General features: G+C 35.5%; 1 protein-coding gene across 6 annotated transcripts in view; it reads right to left on the bottom strand.

Annotated features, from left to right (window-relative positions):
• Positions 1-27302, bottom strand: part of CBLB (Cbl proto-oncogene B) — a 208975-nt gene that overhangs the window by 55084 nt on the left and 126589 nt on the right. For all 6 annotated transcript variants that reach the window (XM_057545481.1, XM_057545483.1, XM_057545480.1 and 3 more), the window contains 2 exons: positions 25786-25917; positions 13786-13989 (listed from right to left, as the gene is read on the bottom strand). In XM_057545481.1, coding sequence (XP_057401464.1) covers positions 13786-13989; positions 25786-25917 — 336 coding nt within the window. The remainder of the gene's footprint in view (positions 1-13785; positions 13990-25785; positions 25918-27302) is intronic.

Raw genomic sequence — 27302 nt, 5'->3', positions numbered from 1 at the left:
AGGAAGTTACCATGTGTTGCCCACACTAAAGGAGAGGGGACTTATGCTTCCCCTGGTAAAGGCTTTTTAAAAATAAATTTGAGTGTCTAAGCAGAAGCTTCTAGACCACATTTCAGGTATACTTGAATATTGCCACGACACTGCTAGACTGTCAATTCTTTGTCTCTCTCAATAGATGCCAAATAACTTAAAATAGGTCAATAAATTCAGATGCACTTTCACATGTAAATTTTAAGACCCCTTTCTTATTAATTTCATGATTCTTTTTTATATCTCTTACCTACTTAACTGAAGGAGAAAAAGCAGAAACTGTAGAGTCATAAGCTGATTTTCATGCAGCCAGTATTCTTAATACAATAACATGACTTTTACCCCAAAAGTCATGGAGCCTCACATGGTCATGAATTTGAACCTTACGGAGTAATACCAATCCAAAAATGATCACGGACAGCACAGAAAAAACTCCTTGTGTCAAACTAAGTGCATCACAGTTCGTAGCAATCAGATCAGGAGATGTCACAGGACATCTAATTCTCCACAATTCCCATTAAGGGTAAATTACATTCTCTGAGAACTAGAAAAAATGTTACCTGATAAAAATCCTTTATTGATCTGGTTATTATTCTTTACAAAAAAAGACTCAAGAAGCAAAGCTATCCACATGGTTCCTATCCTGTAAAGAAATAATTTTTACATAGATATACAGAGACTACAGAGCACTGCACTGTTTCAGTTACTTGCAGAGAAATTTTTCACTGCTTGTTGCATTTACTGCAAAGACCTATGCTCCTCCAAGCATTTTTCTTCCACAACTCCCTGCCTGCTTCCCTAATTACCTGGAATAGGAAGGTGAATCCTGACAGAGCCAGCAGCTCACCATCATCATTAGAACTTGACTTCTGGTTTAACTACTAATTTAATATTTAAGCAGTTACCATATTCCTAGTGTGTTTAAATAATGGGATGGACTTGATTTGAAGTGGGTGAACTGTTAAGATATTGAAAGGGTATATTGAAAATCTTTGGACAGACATCCAAACCACTGTGTGTGGTGCAGAAGTAACCCTGAACTTCTAGTTACCTCCAGACAAGCATACTCTCTATAGCTTTGTGAATGTAATCTGAAGCAGAACTTGCTTAAGAAAATTCATAATCCGCCTGCCAATGCAGGGGACACGGGTTTGAGCCCTGGTCCGGGAAGATCCCACATGCCGCAGAGCTATAAGCCCATATGCCACAACTACTGAGCCTGTGCTCTAGAGCCCACGAGCCACAACTACTGAAGCCCGTGCACCTACAGCCCGTGCTCCGCAACAAGAGAAGCCACCGCAATGAGAAGCCTGCGCACCGCAAAAGAGTAGCCCTGCTCGCTGCAACTAGAGAAAGCCCACGCGCAGCAACGAAGACCCAATGCAGCCAAAAATAAAATAAATAAAAATTTTTAAAAAAAGAACAGTTCATATTGTATTCTCAAGGTGATTTTATACTGCCCTCCCGAAAGACTAATTCATTTTGAAGCATTACAGTAACTGTAAGTTGGCTTAGTCAGAAGGATTTTATGGAGAATAGGTGAAGAGTATGTGAAGAAACAAAAAATATTTTATCTTTATTATGTGGTCTAAATTCACCACAGCTTATTCATTTTCCAGAGTTCTCCTAAATTACAGTAAAATCCCCATGTAAGAGTAGATAAATTTAACAGTGCCGTTTAGATAATAATGCATTTTTCTTGCTGAAGCCTTTTTGTTGTCTCTGTGAACAATTCTGCAACTAGAATATTGAAACTTTGCATTAACTTTCATTGCTGGTAAAATTCAAATGCTAACTGTGAACATTTGTAAACATTTTTAGTAGATGGTCACATTAAAGGTCACTTTTAATTTATCTGAGTAATCACCAAGTATATTTTTTTCCCTTCCTATTTGAAAGTCTAAGGAGAAGAGAAGTCTTACACAATGCTTCACATGCCCACTCATGTTATGTTCTTTGTCCCATTATCTACCATACTCTTTTATTTACCCCTCATTGATTTGAAAGAGCTCTTTATAATATTATGATAGTGAACCCCTATCTTTTTCAATTGTGGGGAATAATTTTTTCTCAGTTTGTCTTCTAATTTTTTAATGGTAGAGATTTTACTACTGCTCTTCTGATTTTAATCTTCTAGAGAATAAATACAATGAATTAGTATTAAAAAAAGGCAAATTAATCAAGGGATTCTTAAAAGGATCATACCCTTTTTGCCACTGCATTACATGAAATCCTTTCTTTGTCACTCCTTCATCTCTATCTGTCCACTCTATTAGATTAGGTCAAGGAAATGGAAAGCTAAGAAAAGATTAACTAGGAAAGCATAGGAAGCAGAAACCAGGATGTGGACACAGAATTAACTTTACAGAATTTATCGCACAATATAAAGAAAATCATTTATATAGAGGTAACTGCAAGAACTGGGAAGGATGGAATCATAGTTTCAAGTTATAGGATAGCTGATTTGAATAATTCCTTTATCTTGATTTTAGGTAATTCTCGCTTTTTTCTAGTATTACACTTGCTCTCAGAACTTCAGAATATATGATCTTTTTTCGTTTCCGCGCCTGTCTTTCAAAATACAAAAGCTGGGCGCCTTGATTCCTGCCTGTATTATCATCACACCAGCTTATTTGTCTCACTAACAATTTCTCTTAAGTTCTTTAATGCTGGTTGTTGATCAGTAAGTTTAACAAGCTGAAATCCTGGTGCTCTAGAAATTTAAAGACCACATTTGATTCTTTTATGTCTACATATTCATCAATTTTTCCAAACCCTTTGCTTCATGAAATGAATAAATGCTATTCTTTATTTTTTCTGACAAAATTTACAGAATTCTTTAGCACTTAGAATAGGAGGCGAATGACTACCATAAGGAATAGAGAAATCTGAATTTGCAATTTTAACAGAAAATCCTGAGAGAAAAGGCCCAAGAAGTAAGTAGTCAAAAGCCCATCTCAGCATGCTCCGCAATTACCAATAATAATCAGGGACTCATTCTATTTTAGTCACTCTTCATTTTCTCCATTCCTTTTAAAGAGCGATTTTATAACAGCCTTAATAAGATCCATTATTATGGAAATGGCAAAACATTTGGTAAGAAACTTCAAACCCTGCCAGGCTATTATTAAAAACAGGACAAGAAAAAACCTCTCCAATTACTAATAAGATGAGAGTTCTGACAATCCCAGAGATAATCAAAGTCAATTTTATAATATTTCTAAGAAGATTTTTACTTAATGACTTTTCATATCTGAACAAGGTAGATACATGTATTATAAGGATGATGAAAAGGACGACATTTCTCTAAATGCACGAAAATTAATGAAGGACATTGATAAAACTTTTATCACATAAAATATATGCTAAGTAAAACATTCTAATAAAATAGAATTTAAATAAAATATTCTAACATTTTCCTGCTACTAACTATCCTCTTGGTTCTTCTTCTCATATTCATTTGTGAACGTAACAAAATCAAAAGACTTTAAAATAATAGCCTATGCAGAATATTATTCAGAAGTTATCCATTACAGAACCATTTACATGCACACATATTCATGTGTAATTTGTAATATAAGTATAAATGATTTATGTTGTCTATTTTGGAGTACTGTACCATTGTTCCCTTTTAGATAACAAATGCTTATATGAGGAACATGGTGTAAGAGTAGTACAATCATTTCATACTTATCCACAGTCACACTTCAAGAAGTCTCAATATGTAGGAATTTAGGGAGAAACTTGGAGTGAAAAAGAAAAGTTCTCCCAACTTAATCTATAGATTGAATGCAATCCCAATTAAAATCCCAGCAAGTTATTTTTTAGATATGGTCAAACTGATTCTAAAGTTTAGATGGAGACAAAAGACCCAGAATAGCCAACAGGATAGTTAAGGAGAAGAACAAAGTTGGAAGATGGACACTACTTGACTTCAAGACCTACTATAAAGCTACATTAATCAAGATTCTGTGGTATGGGCAGAAGAATAGACATATAATACATCAATGGAACAGAAATAGATCCCCCAAAATATAGTCAACTGATCTTTTGACAAAGGAGCAAAGGTACACAATGTAGTAAAGACAGTCTTCTCAACAAATGGTGCTGAAGAACTGGACATCCACATGCAAAAAAAAAAAAAAAAAAAATCTAGACATAGACGTTATACCCTTCACAAAATTAACTCAAAATGGACCACAAACCTAAATGTAAAATGCAAAATTATAAAACGCCTAGAATATAGGAGAAATCTAACAAGTGACCACCAAATACAAGGTCATCTAGATACAACACCAAAGGTGCCATCCATGAAAGAAATAATGGGCAAGCTGGACATCATTAAAATGAGAAATTTCTGTTCTGTGAAAGAAACTATCAAGAGAATAACAAAAAAACAAGCCACAGACTAGAAGAAAATCTTTGGAAAATACACATCAGAGAAAGGACTGCTCTCTAAAATATAAAAAGAACTCTTAAAACTCAACAATAAGACAACTAACAATCAGATTTTAAAATGAGCCGCAGACCTTATAAGATACCTCACCAAAGATATACAGATGGAAAATCAATATATGAAAAGATGCTGCATATCATATGTCATCAAGGAAATGTAAATTAAAACGAGATACCATTATACACCTTTTTGAATGGCCAAAATCCAGATCACTGACAACATCAAATGCTGATGAGGATGTGGAACAACAGAAACTCTTATTCATTGCTGGTGGGAATGCAAAATGCTACTGCCACTTTGCAAGAGTCTGGTGGTTTCTTACAAAACTAAACATACTCGTAACATACAATACAGCAATCATGCTCTTTGGTGTTTACCTAAAGGAGCTGAAAACTTATGTTCACACAAAAAACTGCACACAGGTGTTTATAACTGTTTTATTCATAACTGCCAAAACTTGTAAGCAACCAAGATGTCCTTCAGTAGGTGAATGGATAATAAATAAACTGTGGCCCGTCCAGACAATGGAATATTATTAGTGCTAAAAAGAAATGAGCTATCAAGTCAAGAAAAGACATGGAGGAACCTGAATGCATATTCCTAAGTGAAAGAAGCCAATCTGAGAAGGCTGCATACTGTATGATTCCAACTATAGGACATTCTGGAAAAGGCAAAACTATGGAGACAGTAAAAAGATCAATGGTTGCTGGGGGTTTTGGTGGGGGAGATGAATAGGCAGAACACAGAGGACGTTTAGGGCGGTGAAAATACTCTGCATGATACTATACATGTCACTATACATTTGTGCAAACCCACGAATGCACCACACCAAAAGTGAACCCTACTGTAAACTATGGACTTTAGACAATAATGATGTGTCAGTGTAGGTTCATCAATTATGACAAATGTATCAGTCTGGTGGGGGATGTTGATGATGGGGAGGTTACACATGTGTGGAAGCAGGGGGTGCATGAGAAATCTCTGTACATTCCCCTCAATTTTTTCTGTGAACCTAAAACTGCTCTAACAGTCTTAGAAAACAAAACCAAAAACAAACCAACCAAAAAAAAAAAAGGAAAAGTCATCTCAATGGAAAAATTCTGCTGTATTTCTCCCTCTAGGAATAGTAACAAGGAATAAGCACCTTGCTAGCTTACTAAGAATATGGATATTAAATTTGTGTGTAAACTGAGGTTCACTATTTTAAATTATTATTATTGTTGACATTCCACTAATAACTTTGGTAAAATTTTTAGACACTACAAATTCGAAGCAATGAAGAGAAGGAAAATGGTTAGAAACTTACATACGGAGTAAGAGCTGACTTCTCTTTGAGGTTTGACAGGGAGGTGGTCAATAAAACTGCAATAGGGTCTACTTTAAAGAACTGCAAACAGCCTCGCAAGTGGAATAACCCCAAGGGCCCTCTCCATTAAAATGTTAAACATTATTAGCTACATAGAGCTATACTGCTTCTCCCTGAAGTACCTTTTATAAGAGGGACATAATCTCCTAGCCTGTAACCAGCCTCTATAACCCTGACATTTCTTTTGAAGTTTCATATTTTACTTTAAACATTTATATGAGTTTTGCATTCTAATCCAAATATATATGTGATTTTAATTCAAAGTTATGTTTCCCCTGTCTGCGTGCAACCTCCCCTTAAATCCTGTAGCAAAACGTAAACCTGAAGAAGTATGTCACGTTGATTGTAGTGGCTTCTTATGCCCTTTGGTTCATTCAGCCGCATAACCAATTTTGAGAAGTCAGGGAAGAGTGACATACAATTTAGAAATATTTCCATAAAAATGGCTGAGAAACAAGAACACCCTGGGAATTAAGGGAATTAACTTTAGCCACTGAAAAATGCCCTCGTGTGAAAGTCCTGTTGCTGGCAAAATACCAGTTACAGTTGCTTTGAACGATAAGCAATTGCTATTTCGTTACTTAAGTTCTTCATCCTACTTTAGAGAATATATACTTAATCATTTTTTTAAATTAATTTTTATTGGAGTATAGTTGATATACATATACATATATCCACTCTGTTTTAGATTCTTCTCCCATATAGGTCATTTACAGAGTATTGATTAGAGCTCCCTGTACTTAATCATTTTAATTCACTTATGTAGAAAATAAGACTATTGTAAGCTTATCTAAATTACATAGTCCTTAAAATAATATGCCAGCAGACATGTTGGCAATGTTGCATTTTCTCTGAGTTTTAAATCTATAAGATAGTTGTACAGTAAATTTAATGTGGTCATGTAATGTAATCATAATTATGTATACATTAATACAGTAAAGAAATACAACCAACTCTTGCCAAACCAATCCAGTTGTGGTGTCTATTTCTTCCTAAACAATGACAGGTAATAGTATCTAAAAGAAAAAATACTTCCATAGACATCTCAAAAATACTGATATTTAATTCTCAGAAGCACAGCAATATTATAGGAGTCTTAAATAACACTATATAAAAAATAATGTTAATAACAACAGATACTTAACATTTACTATGTACCAGCACTGTTCCAATGGCTTTACATTCATTAACTCATTTAACCTCAACTCTCAGAGGTAGGGTTTCACAGACAAGGTCACTGAGGCACAGGGAGTTAACTAACCAATGCAGACACATAGATACTAAGTAGCAAAACTAGAACATGAACTCAGGCTGCTGGACTCCAGGGACCATAGCTCTCTGAAGAACAGTAAAGAACAGTGTCACCACTGATCATTCAATGAAAAAAAAGAAAAACAAAACTTTCTCAATGGCATATAACATAGGTCAGGCACTATGCAAGTCTCTGAGAATGAAAAGAAGAACAAGGCACGGCCTCTGCCCTCCATGAGCTCACAGTCTACACCACAGGAGGCCAACCCAAAACTAAGTACAAGAGTCCAAGTGCTAGCTTCTCCTAAACTACTACATATTCAAACTATTTTTGAGGAATATGTGACAGTGTCTTCAGGGTCCCCTATATCAGGGGTCCCCAACCCCTGGGCTGAGGACTGGTACCAGTCCGTGGCCTGTTAGGAACCGGACCCCACAGCAGGACGTGAGCAGCGGGCAAGCGAGTGAAGCTTCACCTGCCGCTCCCCATCGCTCGCATTACCACCTGAACCATGACCGCCCCTGGCCCCAGTCCGTGGAAAAATTGTCTTCCATGAAACCGGTCCCTGGTGCCAAAAAGGTTGGGGACCGCTGCTCTGTATCATCACATTGCACTTGGACAAGGTAGTTTTTTCCTTTGATATTCACATACTAATATAGAAAATGCTACTATTCTGCATGGAGAACTTTAAGAAAATCAGTAAACAAAATGCAGTTAAATGGCAGACAATGAACCTGTGACTTTGGATTGCTGTCATCCACGACTCCGCCCGTGTTGCACAGCGGGAGAGGTGAGGACCGTCGGCATGTGGTCCGAATAATTCTTCTTAGGTGGGACTGCCCCACGGTTGCAGGATGTTTTGCATCTCTGACCCCATCCACTAAATATCAGTGGTTCCCTCGACCTTTCAGTCATTGTGACAACAAAATATGTCCCCACATATTTCTGAATACCCTCAGGAGGTAGAACTGCCCATACTTGAGAACCATGTTCTACATTTCAAATGCCTTGTTATTTTTGAACTTCACTTTTGTTGTAGATTTTGTCCTTACTGCTCCAGCATGTACTTGAGCCCTGTGGTTGGAATCTAAGTCACCTTAAAAAGGTAACAGTCGCCTAAGAACACTGCAAAAACACTGTGATCTATACACATGAATTCTTTCCTCAGGATCAGGAGTACCATGGATCCTTTCTTCACACATTATTAGGAAAAGCAAGAATTAGATGATATATTAAGTTTTCAATTAGTAATATGTATTTTAATTGGTGATGGCAGCATTAGGAGAATGTATAAAAAAAGATAAAGGAAGAATAATTCCTTTGACCTCTGGTCACACCTGTTTTTCCTCTTATATGGTCATTCATTAAAATTTTAAATATTGTTTTAAGAAAATATAATGTTTAAGAGCAAAGGAATTAATCTCAGTTCATACACTAGGTCAGCCTGTCAACATATCTTGTATCAAATCTTCATTTGTTTGTAATTTATGTGTTTCATGAATAACATTTTCTATCAGAGTAATTGCTAAGGAACTGTTGAGATTCTGTACACCTTTGGCAAAATGAAACAAAATTCTGAATAGCAATAGACATGTTTTCTTAGCTTTGATCTGACTGAAGTCAAAGAGAAGGATGTGATCTTATCGATCACACCCTGGACTTCCTCCAAGGGCTCACTCAGATCCAATTATCCTAGAAATTCTGACAGCTTGATAACTCAGGAAATGGTACAATTCCAAGCAAAACGTGCAACATCTTCTAGTGAAACTCATAAAATAGCCTATATCTAGAAAGGCAACCAATACACTTGTATTATAGATTTATAGGTTCTATTTGCTTCTGTACGATTAGCATTACTAAATAAACTTATAAAACAGACAATAAAACTACGTTCTATATGTTCAGTATGCTACTATTTATAAACTCCAGCTGCAGGACATCACCATGGCAACAGGAATATATAAACAGCTCAGTTCTCTATGCTATGATGGAAGCATTACTAATTTAAAGAATGCAATATGCTTAAGACAGACAGAAACCATTTCACAATATAGTCATCAACCTGCTCATAAAAGAGGAGAAAGATAGAGATGAGTATTTGAAATGGCAGATAAAAGAAAATTGATTCCTTCTGCTGGACCATGACTGACAGTCACTCGTGGAGTTGAGAGAATGAAATGTTTTTAAAATGAATGAATGAATGAGGCAACAGAACGACTGAAAAAAACAGAATGGAAGAAAAGCAGGTAGAAGCGCTATTGTGTCAAAGTGATCTGTGATATTTGTTCATAGCCTCATCTATAAGACAGAACTGAATAGAATCTATAATTTGGTATTTTGTACAGATAAACTCAGTCTTCAGATTGGAATGAAAAAGGTGCACAGAATCAGGCCACTGCCCTCACAGACCATGTGAACATGCATGTGCATTTGTTATTTCACTTAATAAATGCTAGGTACCAGGAAACACAAAGATAAATAAGATATTGGCACTGGCCTTAAGAATTACTAGTCTAATGGAGAAGACAGTCCTCTAAATAAAACATAACAATTTAGTGTAACTCCTGAAGTAGAAGTACCTATGAAGTATTATGGGAGCATAATACTATAGCAATGTTTTCCCCAATTATTCAGAAAGAACTGATGCTTGTATCTACAGTAAAATTTAGGTTTTATTGAAAGTTAAGTGGCAGTGATTTACAAAATATTATAAAATTCACAATCTGTTTAAAATTGACTAGAGGCAGATCAGTGCACATAAAGACATTTAATTGAAATATGATTCCTCAACTTAAATGATTACAGGTTCTTTAAATTTCTCCAATCTCTAACTGTCATAAGAAAGTATAGAAATGACACTGACTCGAGTGAAAGCTTTGTTAAATGACACTGCTGACTGCTGGGACGATAATGTCTGAGAGCAGCACCAGCCTTCTCTTTTTTGGGTAAACTAAAGAGAAGATCATTGTCAAAATCTCTCAGCTCCCTCAAAAAAAAGCTCACCACTGTGCCAGAGGGACCACAACATGCATGGTTTGAGAGTGCGTGAGAGATCAGGGAAAACCACCAGTCACCTCTGAATGTCCTGTGCTCACTTTATGTTACCAGTGATTCCCTTCAATTGTCAGTGCTACTACTGAAGCAAAGCTCAAGCTTCAACTTCATTCAGTGGAAATCAGGCTGAAACTGCAACCTTTCCCAAACTCATATAGGGTAAACTCCATTTTCCCCAAAGCAGTAAAGTGTACCAAGTTCTTGAAAGAATTACCCTTAAGGCCCAGCTCCCCGTCCCCTGACAGCAATCACTGAAGGAAGAAAGCCCATTTAGTAAAGAAAATTGAAATGCCTTTTTCCTAGCTAGAAAACATTACCACCTCATTCACTGGAACTACCTGAGCTGTTGTATGTTTCTCAAATACTTTTCTGTCATTCCCTGTTATCCATGCATTCAATAAACATTCTTTAAATGCTTTAAGGTGCCCTAGACCTGGGGCCTGAAATGTTTTTCTTAAAGGGCCAGATAGTAAATATTTAAGGCTTTGCAAGCCAAGATGCAAAATCAAGGAAATTATGTAGGTACTTAAAAAATCATTTAAATATATAACCATTTAAAATGTAAAATTATCATTAGCTCACAGAAAAACAAAAACAGGGCACAGATTGCTGATTTTAGTGCTAGATCACAGTCAAATATTCAGACCAAGCTAAGACCATTAGGTTACTAAATTAAAAGAAAAGGTCTTTTGCAACAAGACCTAGCTGCTTCTAATAAGAACCTGCAGGAATGATCTAATAAAGCTCTGTCCAATATAATTATCTACTGGATATTAGTTATTTCTATTATATCTATCTATACTAGATATTTCAATACCTACAGAAAATGTTCCACATCTGTACAGTTCAACAGGGTAGCCACTAGACACAAGGGGCTGTTGAGCATTTCAAATATGTTGAGTGGGACTAAAGAACAAAACTTTAAAATTTTATTAAATCTTAATTATTTAAAATTTACATTTAAAGAGCCACATACGGCTAGTATATGGAAAAACAGATGTAACAGTTTTTTATACATCAATTAGCAGGGCCTAATTGAATTTGCTTGGGTTTTTGGTGACCAATTAGGGCATAAATATCTTTACAGGTTAATACCAACAGATCACAGTTCAAATTATTCTTAACTTCTGGTTAACATTTCATTGGAAGTTGGTAACTATTCCTGATATACATTATATTATAGACCTTCAGAGAACAGAGACTTGTACTCTATGAAGTACAATGTGTGCAGCAGGTTCCAAAGAGGGCAAAAGAGGTGTGTTGCATGACGGCTCATAACTACAGTTTTGAAGTTAGGAAAAAAGCACCAGTTCTGCTTTAGAGTAGTACTGGGATCTCAGGCAAGTTATTTTACCTTTCTTCTTCAATTTCCTCCATTGTAAAACAGGGCAGTAACAGTAGCTTCTCTACTGGATTGATGTCATGATTAAATGAGATCAAGGACTTACGAACACAGAACAGTGCCAGTTCATTGAAATCATAAAGGTTACTACTTTATTAAAATAACGTTATATGACAAATATTTTGGGATACAGTCCACAATCTGACTTGGTAGAAAGCATTTCATCACTCAGCATGTAAGAAAGCTACATATGGAGTGTTGGCTATAGCACTGTATTTTTATCCAGCAGACACGACTCTGAATTCTGGCTTTACAACCTCCTCTTGTAGCCATGTCACATGACTAGTCTGAGCCTCATTTCCTTATCTGAAAATGAGAAGAATATTTACCTCTTCAAGTTGAGAGAATAAAATGTGAAAAAGTTTTGCTCATATACATATTAATGTTGGTTACTGATTGAGTTCATCTTAAAATCAAGTCTCAATTCCCTGTTTCAATTTGAGATTTTTTTTTTCTTGTTCATCCTTTAGGGTTACTGAGGAATAACTACGTCCTTTCTTCCATCTCTTGGGCCAAAGGGATCACAAACTTCAAAAGTAAAAGCTGAATGTAGTTGTCAGCATTAGAGGATAGAATCAAGAGTAGTTTCTCTTGAGAGGAAACTATGACTATGAGAGTTAAATTATGACATTTATGAAAAACCAATGAGGTGAATAATAAAAATCACCCCAGACCAAAGTAGAATTTGAGAGTAGCCATGTTGGTGGTATTAATATATCTCCATATGTAGAAATTTGTTATTTAAAAATCCTAAGGAGGGCTTCCCTGGTGGCGCAGTGGTTGAGAATCTGCCTGCCAATGCAGGGGACATGGGTTCGAGCCCTGGTCTGGGAAGATCCCACAGGCCGCGGAGCTACTAGGCCCATGAGCCGCAACTACTGAGCCTGCGCGTCTAGAGCCTGTGCTCCGCAACAAGAGAGGCCGCAATAGTGAGAGGCCCGCGCACCGCGATGAAGAGTGGCCCCCACTTGCCGCAACTAGAGAAAGCCCTCGCACGAAACGAAGACCCAACACAGCCAAAAATAAATAAATAAATAAATAAAAAATCCTTCCCTCTACAATAAATAAATAAATAAATAAATAAATAATTTTAAAATCCTAAGGATAAGTACCTGGTGAGCATGGAACACTGGAACACAGAAGATGCAGGAGGCCAAGAAGTAAATTTTGACACAGCCGTAAAGAACGGGTAACCCCCAAAACACCTCATCTGTTTCCTGCACCAAGTGCTTCCCTACCACAGAGACGGATGCATATGGCAAATACAATCTGCTGCCATTACACTTTATCATCGTTCCACCTAGATGGCAAATAGGCTGCATGTTACCTGCCAAATCCTAATGAATTGCAGTGGAGGTTCTATAAGGCTGTGCAGGCCAAGTCTGAACTCAGCAGGAATGGGAACCATGATTGATTAGCCATGCCTGCCGTAAGTCAGAAGGAAGCGGGGGGCACCTTCATACTGTGTGTGCAGATGCTTTCATAACACTCGTTGCCATTTCTCTGATTTTAGGAGCAAAAAACTTCTGAGTGTAATCTGAATTTCATGTATCTTTTTGTACAGAGAATAGCCTGATAGCTCAGGGTCCAGCTCTCTTCATCATTATGTTTCTGGTTTGTTAATTACTCAGTTGGCATTCTGGTTCACTGACTAGTCTCTTGTGGGCTCGGTTACATAAACTCCAACTGGGCAGCAGCATCCATTCCCAGTGAACGGACAAAGTTAATTTTTTGAGTCTGCAACATTGATAAGCAAACCCCAGACTATGGTAAATTCATAAAGGTAAATCTTACGTGACCTCTTAATAGCCAAACAGAAGGCTGGCTTTCCTGATAAGAAAAATAACTATCAGACACTTCTTTTAGACTTCAACAAAGACTATTTTTCATCAGTTTCATCACTTCTAATTTTAATAATTTTCTTTCTTAAATTTTTCTTCACAGATGGGCTATTGCCAGTCTCAGATGATGTTTGTCTCTATACGAAAGCTCTCACCATCTCTCATTTTGGAGTTTAAAACCAGCAAAAGCACTCTGATTAGTCTAGTTCTTTCTCAGCCTATGATTCCATCAGCCTTTCAACATTACTTGTATCTTCACCTTTCTTTTGATTCCAGAATCTTTCTTTCCCAAACCCACACTCCGTCATACCCAACTTGCGACAGCATCATTTCTTTTTCATGTCCACACAACAACTGAAAAAATCCTATGTTTTCTAGTTTTACCTTTCGAACATTAGCCAACCGATTCATCATCAAGGACTCCTCTCGGTCATCGTCATCATCCAAGTCCAGCATCGGCATTCCGAAGGGGTCGATGATGCTACAGCACCTGGAACCTTCATCTCTTGGATCAAAGGGGTCCACGATTATGGGCTCCGTTCCTTTTATTTCGCAGCGACAAAAGGGGCAGCCCTGGCCATCTGACTCCTGAACAAACACAAAAATTGTGCTGATTGGTCTTTGTTCAAATAAAGCACTACTGAGAGGGGCCAAAGTTCTACTATAAAAAGAAGTTGCAAAAAATAGGTTTTCAGGTAGGCAGTTGGGGTGGAGGAAGATCTACCTTGAAGGTGGTAGAGTAGAACAGGGAGTCAACAAAATATATGTTCAGTATTTAAAATTTCAAATTTTTGAAGAAAAATTTCTTTACAAAAACCTTTGATTTAGGATAAATCAAAAAGTTAGGAGCTTAACTTTATTTTACTGAATATTCATTTACAATTTTAATGTATCAAAACTTTAGAGTCCTGCAGAAAACTGGAAATTGAATCATGTCCCTCTTTACCAAAAGGCACCAGTGCTAATTAAACATTCTATAAAAAGGACATTTTGATAAAAATTCATTATAAAGTAGTAGTATCAATTAGAACAATCCATTTCAAAATCAATTCTGGAAAAGTTCCTGTGCACATAACTATGGCTACATATTTCCATTTTAATTGCCTAGGTCTTTTAAAGCCTTGATTTATAAGCAATCAGTGGGAAAAAATAAGTTTATTTTCAGAAATCATCATCTGTCCTGAGAGCCTGTCATCCTGACACAGCTCATATGGAATGTAATAATACCTGAGATATCAAGTTTTGCCCCTCATCTTGCTTTCAAACTAGATACTGCAAAAAGATTTGCGCAAATACTTTGGGGCCAGAAATTCATTTACTGGTAATCACTGAAGTTTTCTGAAAATCTCCCAATTCCATTTCTCAAAAACTAACTACATTAAGAATTCACAGTTGGGAGGGAAACAGGACAAGACTGTTTTCTTGCCCTGCAGATAATGCTGACTTTTAGAGATAGATGGTATGTGATATTCACCACCATATTTTTGTTTCTCCATTATACCCTGACCTTAGTAGTATGTTATTTAAAAAAACTGTAAAAATTATAAGATCATTTTAAGGCAGAAATGGCATGAGAGCATCACTTTTAGAGATGAGACTATGAATGAAAAGAGCTAACATCTTTAAAGAAACCATTCAGTACTTAAGATTGTCCCATGCACTTGGTATGATGGGAACATGGTGATCTACCTGCCCTCCAGTGATACTCTGACCAGTGGTGGAGTAACACTCACTCTCCTTTCACTGGACAATTACTTAGCATACACTCTGTGGCAGATTCCGTGCTACGTAGTTTATTCATCCCCAAGCATCACTCTGATTAACAAACTGAACATCTCCTTTGCCAAACAAATTGTCAAAAAAAGAAAAACAAATGCTTTCTGGATTGGTTAATGAAAAGAAACTGCAACAATTCCTTATTCATCTACTGCTACATAATTTGGGAAAGAAACTTGGAAGGGTAAAATAGTTGAACTAAGGTGGTATGAAGAGATACAGACAGGCTAATACAAAATCCTTTGATGTTTACTGCCACGTGTGCTCAAGTCTGGTGAGCTTCAAGGCAACTCAATTATTTGCTCCATCATTTTACAGATGATAAAACTGATACTTAATTCTCCCATCTTACACTGATTATTTTCTAACACAGTAGCAAATATTTAAGGAAAGCTAAACCTTTCTCCTATCTTTTGATAACAAGAACATTAAATGTAAGTACATTTTCAATATAGGTTGTCATCCACGTAAAATCCCCTTATTATAAAAGTCAAAATGGACCCATACTGTGTGTCTGCAGTGAATTTTCCTACGGATCTACATAAGATAATTTCAAACAGATAGTTCTAATATATAAGAGCAAGATGAGAAAGAACTGATGTACCCTGCATCATTAATGCATGAAGAATGGAAAGTGGTATTCGTGGCCCTAAGCAGAGCAATACAAAGCTATAGTAATTAAAACAGTATGGAACTGGCATAAAAAGAGACACATAGATCAATGGAACAGAATAGAGAGCCTAGAAATGAACCCAAGGATACATGGTCAATTAATTTACAACAAAGGAGCCAAGAATATACAATGGGGAAAGGACAGTCTCTTCAATAAATGGTGTTGGGAAAATTAGACAGCCACATGGCCATAAATAAATAAATAAACAAACTGGACCATTATCTTACACCATACACAAACATTAGCTTAAAATGGATTAAAGACTTGAAAGTAAGAACTGAAACCATAAAACTTCTAGAAGAAAATATACGCGGTAATAAGCTCCTTGACATAGGTCTTGGCAAGATTTTTTGAACCTGACACCAAAATCAGAAGCAACAAAAGCAAAAATAAACAAGTGGGATTATATCAAACTAAAAAGCTTCTGCATAGCAAAGGAAACCATCAACAAAATGAAAAGACAACCTGCTGAATGGGAGAAAATACTTCCATATCATAGACCTGATAACAGGCCAATATCCAAAATATATAAAGAACTCAGACAACTCAACAGCAAAAACAAAAACAAAATAACAATCTGATTAAAAAATGGACAGATCTGAATAGACATTTTCCCAAAGATATATATATGGCAAACAGTTACATGAAAAGATGTTCAACATCACTAATTATCAGGGAAATGCAAATCAAAACCAAAGTGAGATATCACCTCATACCTATTAGAATGCCTGTTATCAAAAAGACTAGAAATAACAAGTGTTGGTGAGGATGTGGACAAAGAAAACCCTTGTGTACTATTGGTGGGTATGTAAATTGGTGCAGGCAGTATGGAAAACAGTGTGGAGGTTCCTCAAAAAATTAAAAAGAACTACCATACAATCCAGCAATTCCACTTCTGGATATTTACCTGAAGAAAATGAAAACACTAATTAGAAAAGATATATGCACACCCCATGTTCACTGCAGCATTATTTCCAGTAGCCAAGATACGGAAACAACCTAAGTGTCCATCAGTGGATAAATGGATAAAAAATTGTGGTACATATATACAATGGAATATTATTCAGCCATAAAAAAGAATGAAATCTTGCCATTTGCCACAACATGGATGGACCTCAAGGGCATTAGGTAAGTGAAATAAGGCAGAGAAAGACAGATACCATATGATCTCTCTTACATGTGCAATCTAAAAATTAATTAACTCAAAACAAAAATAAGTTCAGATACAGAGAACTGGTGTTTGCCAGAGGTGGGGGAGTGGGTGGTGGAAGAAATGGGTGTACAGTTTTTTTCTTTAGTTTAAGTAAGTTGAATGCCACTAAGTAAAAAATTAAAATATAATAGAGCTGATGTTCCCTGTGTCTTTAATGCATGAAGGATGGAAAGCTGTACTCTGGGCCCTAAGTAGACACTTCATGCATTTATACATTTTTTTAAAAAATTATTACATAAATTTTCAAACATAAACAAAAGCAGAGAAAAAAGTGTAATGAATCTGCATGTACCTATCTCCCAACTTTAACAATTATCAATTCACACCCAATTTTTTTTTGAATTTTTGAATTTTATTTATTTTTTTATACAGCAGGTTCTTATTAGTTATCTATTTCATACATATTAGTGTATATATGTCAATCCCAATCTCCCAATTCATCACACCCCCCACCCCAATTCACACCCAATCTTGTTTCAACTATATGTTTACTTGTTCCCTCCGCCCCTGGATAATTTTGAAGTACATCCTACACATTACATAAATTCATCTGTAAATGTTTTAGTATGTGTACCTAAAAACCAGAAAATCTTTTAAGACCTAACTATAATACAGTTATCATAACTACAATTAATCTATTCAATCTAAATAATTAAGTCATATTATTTTTGAGTACAGTGGCTAGAATGCATAAGCAACTGTATTCCCCTTCAAAGGCTTCCTTAGAACCTCCAGGGTCAGTTTGCATGCTGTTTGGTTAAGGATGACTTCTGGTTTATGTGATCTATTTCCTGATAAAGGGTAACTGGAAAGATTGTGTTTGGAAAGGGAAGGAGGTGAAAGGCAATAATAGCATCTTGATGGTACAAGAAAAAGACTGGGAACAGTTCATCTAAAACTGAATTTAGGTTTTTCGCCATCTCTCTTACCTTAAAGTTTAATGCTATACAAATTACTGATGTGAGAGTAGCTGCTTTATGAGTATATGTCACAAAATATATTTTCTGTTAAGCTTTATCTTTGTTGAGCGTTTACATTACTTACCAGGATCAAAATCCAGCTGCAATGTACTTCCATTTTGATTTGAAAACATAGATCACACAACATGCCTCCTCTAATATGACTTCACCCACCACTTTTTCTGTAAACTGACTACTGTCATATGCAAATTAAGTTTGACCATATTGTCAAATTTGGTACTCAGAATCTCAAGTTGTGGTGCTGTTTTGGTACTCCACCCTCATTTCTGTCAGATGGTTGATGAAACACATATGAAGAATGTCTTCGATAGACACCTAACTCATCAGGATTGTGCCTCAATAATTAAAATAATGTTTCTGTCAATATACACTTAATGCAAGATCACAGAACATATGTTAATGAAGAAGAAGGACCAATAAATAACTCCTTCTCTAGTCCCCAACATATCACATTCTGAGAAAGTTAAGAGGAAGTACTTGGACTCCATCCGTTCTAATTCACTCAGTAGACTTCACTTCCTCAAATAAATCCTCCCAAACCAAATGAGACAGAAGTTATCAGTGAGTTCTACACCATCTGAAACTTAACTATGTAATATGCTCATGATAAAACTACTCAGACTCATTTGGCAACCATAAATAGTGCAAGTTAATGATATTAAATATAACTTTAGGTAACCTGAGAACAAATTAACATTGACAGAGAAATAGAAAAAAAATTTAAGTTCCCCCCAAAATTCCCATTCCCCAATAACACCCTATGTAAAAATCCAAATAAATATTGTCACTATCATCTCATCATCATCATCATCATCATCATCATCATGTATCAGTCACCTTCCATAGTATTTGTTTAAATGTTGTCCAGATCAATATTATCTCTTAAATAAATACTTTCTTTTAATTTTTTAAGAGATAAACATCATATATAGTACAATTTCTTTTGCTCCCAAGATGATTAATTATTTGAAGGCACACTTTAAGGTCAATCATTTCATGCCTTCCCACAAATACGATATAAATGGAGGGCCCTAGAGAATACATAGGACTTCATGAGTCTCATTTTGGAGTGCAGTTTATATTTTTACTATATGTGGGTTTCCCATCTCAGTAACTTCTAATGTACATTACTTTGCTATGTATACTTCACACAGATCTGAAGTTACCATAAATCTCTTTTTCTAAACATGAAACAATTATAGATAAATAACTAGATAGATACATATACATATACATATACTGAGAGTAGCTTGGGTCCATACTAAGCATTTTCAGAGCACAATATATCCCACAAAAACTTAGTAACTTCTTGCTATAAAGAATGAATGAGGATAGTTAATAGTGATCTTAGAATAAGTAACAGTGAGAGAGATCTTTGGTTTTGGTGTTCTTTTATGGTGGGCAAGGGAAGACGACATTGACAAATCTAGACTCTTATAGTTTTAATTTGGAAGGACCATGAAAACAGTGAATCAGGAAAGAAGCATAAACATTCTGTATCTGGAAGCTTGGATTGGAATCCTATACCAACCAGTTGCAGCTGTGTGACACTGGGTAAGCCATTTCATCTTCTTTGTAGGGTATAATGAGAGAATGCACATTTTAAGGGATATCTTAAAGATAAAGTGAGGTAAATTAACTCAAAGCCTTCCAAAGTGCTACTTAAATTCCAGTTGGTATAACTACTACAAAAATAGTCTCAAGAACAAAGAAAAGAAGTAAGATAGCTGAGGAAACATACCATAGCCCTTACAGGACTCTCAAAGTGAAAGAGGAGCTCCAACACTTTATCACATTTATACAAAAAGACATAACATATAATCAAGGACAAATACTAATTTATAACATTCTTAAAGGCAAATTTTTTTTATTTGTAGTACTAAGGTTATGAAGCTTCACTGAGGCTAGAAATTTAAAGGCTGGTTGCTTTTGAAAACAGATATATTAAGATTACTTCTTAGTGCCTTGAATGTGATTCTTTGAGCTGGCTTCTCACCTCTCTTAGACAGTTACACATTTCTTCCCCAACCATGCTCTCTAAATATGGTACACCTATAAATCTCTTTAATCACATGTCATATTAAAATCAGAGCTTATTAATTTTCATCTACTGACTTTTTGCGAAGTATTTTGAATACTCCAATATCTTTCCTTTAAATTATTTTGAAAAAATATGCAGGAGGAATAATTAGAGGAAAATTAATTTTGCTTTTAATTGAATTAAAGTCCTTGGCAATAATTCAAACAAAGGCTGCATATCCAATTGGCATATGTGTATCCATTTTTATTTTGGAAGGAAGATTTGAAGAACACAGTTTAGAGTCTGTATTCAGCAGATATTTTCTAGATTCCTGGAAAGAAAAATAGAACAAAAACAGTTCCTTACTTTACACCTTATGTGATCACCCTGTAATATCACTGATGCATACTATGTTATTACAGAAAAGAAGACAAGGAGGAGTTCAAAGTAAAGAACATGTTTTGTTAATATTCGTGTAATAGTGTGGAAGTGAAAGAAAACTCTCCAAGTTTCATTGCCAAGGATGGAATAGAAATGCCGAACCCAGACTTCCCTGGTGGCGCACTGGTTAAGAATCCACCTGCCAATGCAGAGGACACGGGTTGTAGCCCTGGTCCAGTAAGATCCCACATGCCACGGAGGAACTAAGCCCGTGCGCCACAACTACTGAGCCCGTGCGCCACAACTACTGAGTCTGTGTGCCACAACTACTGAAGCCCGTGCGCCTAGAGCCCGTGCTCCACAACAAGAGAAGCCACCACAGTAAGAAGCCTGCGCACCTCAATGAAGAGTAGCCCCCGCTCGCTGAAACTAAAGAAAGCCCACGCGCAGCAACGAAGACCCAATGCAGCCAAAAATAAATACAGAAATTTATTTTTTTAAAAAAAGAAAGAAATGCTGAACCCAGAGTGATACTACTTCAAAGAATGCCTCTAGAGAGGTGATTACTCAGTTTACTTAGTATTCTGTGCAAACTCAGACTTGCCAGTTCAATTTATTAAATAACACAGATGTTTCAGAAGGAAAAAAAAGTATCTGACACCTCTTCAGAGGCATGACTAATGGGCCATTATGACAGCAATTAAAGAGTAACCACTTGCAGCCCATAACAACTAACTGACACCTCTACTGTGCGTTTCTTAGGGTTTCCGCTAATTACAAAGTTTAAATCTCCAATGAATTTCAATTAAACCAAAGTAGGGCATCAAATGGAAGGAAAAGTTGGTGAAGAACTACTTGCTAAAAATGCACAATGGTTGATTGAACACATAATAGTTTATGGTCAGGATTTAATATTTCCTATTGGACCTGATTTATCAGAGCTTCTTGGCAGACATGCAGCCTTTAAAATCCTTTTCATATCAGCATGCCCAACCAAAGTAGTAGAAAGTAACAAAAATGTCTCAAATCCATAATTAAATTTGAAAGATAACAGAATATTCATTTCAAGTGATTATTAGTACCGTACCCCTCGATAAAATTTTTAGATTTAATTTTAACTTCTTGAGGGTAGGGACTGTGTCTTTAGTACAGAACCTGGGAAACAGAAGCTGCTTAAAGAATGTTTGCTAAATAAATGAAAACGAATGGATTTGAGATCTTGGAGCCCGATGGATGAAATATTCTGTCAGCTTCTACCAAGCCAGTTAAGGGAAACCAAATTATCCTTGTGCACAATTACGTTTGAAAACTTAATTTTTTCTCTGATAGAAAAAACAAGCAAGCATATAAAAACAAAAACACTGGCTTTAAAATTAGAAAACAGACTCTAGCCTTTTACCATTTTGAATAAGGAAAAAGTTGAAAAAAAAAAGACACATATTACTACATGTACTCATATCCAGAGACTTACTACTCACATAACATTTCCAATTACATCTACAAGCTTAGATACAATGTTTGACAATACAGTGCAGAACTATGGAAATGTTTCATAATTTTGTTTCTTTTTGTCCTCATATTGACCATCAATTAGGTTAAGTCCAGTGAGCAGCTCATTGGGGCTAGATGTGAGGTTTTTAGTATAGCTAATGTTTGTTAACTGTATTTTAAATGGATTAACTTCATAAGACTTATTTTTATTAAATAACAGGGGCATTTTGCAATAATGTATTTAAATGACTGTCAAATGCTGCTGTTCATACAAAAATATGAAAACTGCCAAAACAGATCTGTTGGTTGGCAGGAGGCAGCACTGTGTGAAACCTATATGAAAATGTAGAAATATTCAGTTTATCCAAAAGTAGAAATGTTCAAAAGTTGAAGCTTCTTTAACCACTAAAATCCCATTGAGATGTAGAGACTACGGAACATCACTTAGAAATTCTCAAACACTGACCTAACAATTTTTTTCAAGGTAGAGAAAACTTGAATCAGGGATCACTGTGCATGTTTCTTGGTGTAAAAAAGCAATAAATAGAAACTTGGTCTTCCTGCCTGTAGGTTAGTGCCAGTAATATTGCAAGGAATTAAAAAAAAAAAAAAAAGTGCAAAAAAACCAAAATGTGAAAAGTTGAAGGGAATCACCCAGCAGCTACTAAATGGAACAAATGGATCTGAGGTTTAATATTCTTAGGAATCATTCTCGGATCTTAAGCATGATAAAAGGTCTTTGAAAAGTCCACCGATACTTTGCAGAGGAGAAATGGACAGAACTGAGACATTACAAGGGCTTTTCACAATTGATCTATAATATCAGTGTCTTTTTATTTGTTGTACTCTTAGCCCTATTCTTCTCTTTCCTTTACATTATCTAGCATACGGTCTATAGGTATTTACCGAATAACTACCAACGTGGAGGTAGCATGCTAGGGGAGAGGAATTCTAAAACAGGTAAAGCAATCCACATCCTAGAGGAAAAACAGGTAAATATGTATTGTAAATGCTTATAATACAAATACAAGGAGGTAAGAGCTTACAGGGACATATACAAGATGTATCAGAAAACTATTTACTGATCATGAACTGTCTTGTGTGAGAAGAATTTTAAAGATGCTGAAATAATGCCTTTGCATATTTTTCATTAACTTATATGCAAAATTCTATAATTACATTACGATAATAACATTATTCACTAGTGATATGAGTGTGATTTATTTTGATTATTTCAACCTTCTAATAAGCACTTTTGAATCTGTCAGTTTTTTACTACTTCACTTAGTCAACTACTACTTTAGTACTACTTTTTCAGACAGCTTCTCCTAAAATTTTACTCAGAGACAGTTTTTAGCACTTGGCAATTTATGCACTTCCTCAATCTCTAAAAGTAGAACTAAGAAGTACTGTACTTCAGACTAAAAAAGAGAAAGAAAGAAATTGCAAATGTTAATTTACAAATATGACTGGACATATCTTAATATAAGGCCATTAGATCAACATAAAAAATCATGAAGAGAATCAAGGAATTGTTTAGCTACAGGCAAGAGAACTGCACCATTTGGAGACTACAGAGTAATATATAGAAAACCTGTGGTGATGTAAAGGGCAAAGGGTTAATAACATAGCCATGACAACTGGGAAATACTCCTGTGTGTTTTGCACATAACATACCTATTGCAAATAGTTCACAGACTTATCACTAAATTAAATATATAGCACTGGCCCTGAAGTTTTAAAAGATAAATTTCATTTAAGAAGTATACAGAAAGTAAAATAAGTAAAACCTCCTTGCTTTACATTCAGCCCTACTCTTTTACTCACCCTGAGCCACAAGGTAAACAACTACTTTGCATGACACTATAAACAATAATCTTTACTAATCAAAGGTTCTGCCAACCTAATGGGAGCTTCCGACTTTTAACCCTCTTAACTTCCAAATGCTAGGTAAGTTTCAAGCTGAAGATGCTAAGTCCTGCAATATGTATGTATTTGTATGCTCCAAGCCGGGGGCCCCCAGAGAAGGGGCTGAAATACACAGGCCGTGTATGGAGGTAGAGTACTGGGAGTTTGTACCCGCCTAAAATTCTGGTTTTCTTTAGGGAGAAAAGCAAACTTTTAGTTTCTTCATACCTGTGAGAACCATACTACCACACTGAGGACATAAGTCAACCTAAAGGGGTGACATACACATTTGGCCCCTATCAGTTTAATACTTACCCTGAAAGAGTTAATGGGTTTCAGGTACAACAAATCATCCTAAAGTAGTCCCCTCCCAGTCAGCCAGGCACTGAGTCAACAACATCTCTATAATACTTTCTACTGATACATTTGAAACCCACTTGCAAACAGACAGTTTTGTCTTCTATCAGTGTTAACTAAATTTATTGGAACTCATTTATAAAAAGACACTGCTACGTCTGCAGTACTATTATTGCTAACGTAACTTGAATAGCAATCACGTGATTATGTTGAGAGTTTGCCGATGCCATACTTAGCGTCCCTTTTCCTCCAACTTCTCCCTGTACTACACAAAATTCACAAAGGGATAAAGGGAAATTAGGGCAAGGATAACAAGGAAAACCTCAGGTAAAATATAAACCAAACGCATATTCAAAGAGAGAAGTGTAGGGATGTTGAGCAAGTTTTACCGAGGTAGCAGAGATGTCTGGGAGTTCAGAAACGGCTTTGAAAATGTAAATCAATTGTAATTCATTTCCTAGTTCTTCCCCTTTTTTTTATCCATTTTTAAAATGTCCCCAAAGGAGAAAAGAGGCCCTCTTTGTAAGACTGTGAAAATGTGAAAATCATTCATATTTTATTATCAAGTAATGAGCTCAACAAACATCAACGCTCCTATGAGTCTGCATTGCCCCTTCCTGATCCTCTGAAGCCATCCTTCCTCAGGCAATAAACAGGTTCTGGGTTGGAGAGAAAGCTCAGGAATGCGGTAGGGATGCCGATGATACACTCAACTGAAAATCTTTTAAAAGGCTTGAAATTTTAATTATTTGTTTTCTAAACCCAATCAGCAGTACTGACTTCAATACTGACTGTGTTAAACAGAGCAATTTAAAAAATGACTTGAGCAAAATAGTCTGTGAATCCTCCAAATACTCAAAACTAGAAATCTGTCCAAAGATCTATTTTTAAAATCTCCAAACTTTATTACAGATAAAGAATTTTTTTTTTTTTAAAAAAGCCCTTGGGGAAACCAATTATTCCCTAGGTCTTCATTTAAAACCTCAAATCAATTTATACTTATTGAATGCCTACAGAGTGGAAGGCAACTCACCTTAAATTCTGCTTCTGTAAACTGGAAAATTTAGTGCCTGTTTCTGTGGGAACTAAAGGTATCTGGGAAACTTTTTCTGTCTGATTCTATTTTAGCCTTACAGAGCAACTGTAGACATATGTGAGACAGGAACCACACCTTCTCAGGAGAAGAGAGGTGTTGAAACACCAACGTAAGATTTATCTACTAGGGTTTATTGCTTCAGAATCTGACCTACTATAAATAGAATCTGACCTATGATAAATAATATAAATACAGTTAGTTGGTAACACTGATAAGTTACATTCTGAAATCAACAGTGTTTCAGAAGTAGAACTACTTACGATTAATATCATAAAATTAAGTTATACATGCAAAGGAAACAAAAACAAAAAGAAATCAAATCATATAAATGAAAGATTCAAACATGAGATTTTTTTTCTAACAACCATTCAAAAAAAGCATTTATCAGTATTACTTCCTGAATCATTAAGATGAAGAAAACTGAAAAGAGAAATATTCACAGGGAATATAAGGAAGACATCAATGTTGCTAATTAAATCTTGATTATACCTGCCAGGCTGTAAGGCAAGAAGTACACATCAAATGCCCACAAGGCTCAATCTTGACGTCTTTGTCATTCTCGGCACAAATTTTACAGAGCTGAAAAGTGGAACCCATTTCACAATATAATTCATATTGTTCCTGGAATTTGGGGGGAGAAAAAAGGTAATGTTAATGTATTTTTAGTATGAAGTGATAATACTGAATTTTCTTAAATACAATGACTTACAGTAAATTCCTCACACTTGATCCTGTCAGATCATGTTGCCATTTAAGACATGTTTTAAATTGGCCATCACAATTTGGTCTACAAAATTAAACAGATTTTATCAGCAATTGCATAAGCTTTTTGAATACTTTGGATTATTTAACACTTTGTACTGTTCCTTTAGGAAGGTACCTGCATCAATAGAGTGATTTAAGAGACACAACTTATGGTTTTAAAAGGCAATAATAAATAACTTTATTTTCTTTGTAAATGCCACGTACTCATCTAATTTTAATGTCAAATTGCAATATGGCTGACCATTAATCTTATTTCTTAGATAGCTATCTGTAGAAATTCCAGAATGGAAGTAAAGCAGCATTTGCCAAGGCCTTTCTGCACGCTAGGTACTGTCGTCCACATTTATTATGTCATCTAATCTCCAAAGTATAATAAGATACACTGAATTTAAAAACAACAAAACAAAACTGAGGGTCAGTAAGTTTAAATTGTTTTCTTCAAATTCTATATTAAATCTCTAATTCGCACATTCTTTTCCCAGTCTAACACCATCAAGAAATCTCATCATTTCAGCAACCAAAAATTGTTTTATTCAACATCTATTCTCTTGATTTATAGTTTAGAAGCTTTTGGCACAGTAAAACTCTCAGTGTTCAAATAACGAAAAGATCTGTCACAAAGAAGATACAAACATATTGGTAAGAATAAAAAAAAGTATGAAAAAACAGTGTTATTTAATAGGGATACAAAGAAAAGGAAATATAGAAATAAAAATTTATTTAAATAAGGCAATGTTTTAGTCTAGTAAGTACCTACTACATACACGGCCCTGGACAGGATGAATAAATGACAATATTTAATCCCTAACCTAATGAAAGATCTTACAATCTCGAGAGAAAAAAAAAATATAAACACATACACAGATACACATGCACACATATACCCACACATTCACATATAAATTGTGTCTACCATGATATATGTATGTGTGACTATATAAATAATCTTAAAATAAATTAAGGAAAAAGACAAGAGACTGGATCAAGATGGAAAAGAAGTCTAAAGTAATCCAAAATAAATTATGTATCATTGAAATCCCTAAAGTAATAGACAAGTATCTATATTGGTTATGAAATCCAAAGGGCCAATTTATAATTATAAAAAAATTAAAATAGGCTAAAATCACAGCTGCAGAATTCAATACAACCTAAGATGTAAGCTAATCAAATATTTATGAGTAATTTAAGAGAATGATGCTACTCCTGAATATGAATTTTTAAACAATTAAAAAAAAAACAAT

Source organism: Balaenoptera acutorostrata, chromosome 4, assembly GCF_949987535.1.
Source record: "Balaenoptera acutorostrata chromosome 4, mBalAcu1.1, whole genome shotgun sequence".
Taxonomy (NCBI): domain Eukaryota; kingdom Metazoa; phylum Chordata; class Mammalia; order Artiodactyla; family Balaenopteridae; genus Balaenoptera; species Balaenoptera acutorostrata.
Note: the sequence above shows the minus strand (reverse complement) of the source record. Positions and strands in the feature narration are given on the sequence as shown.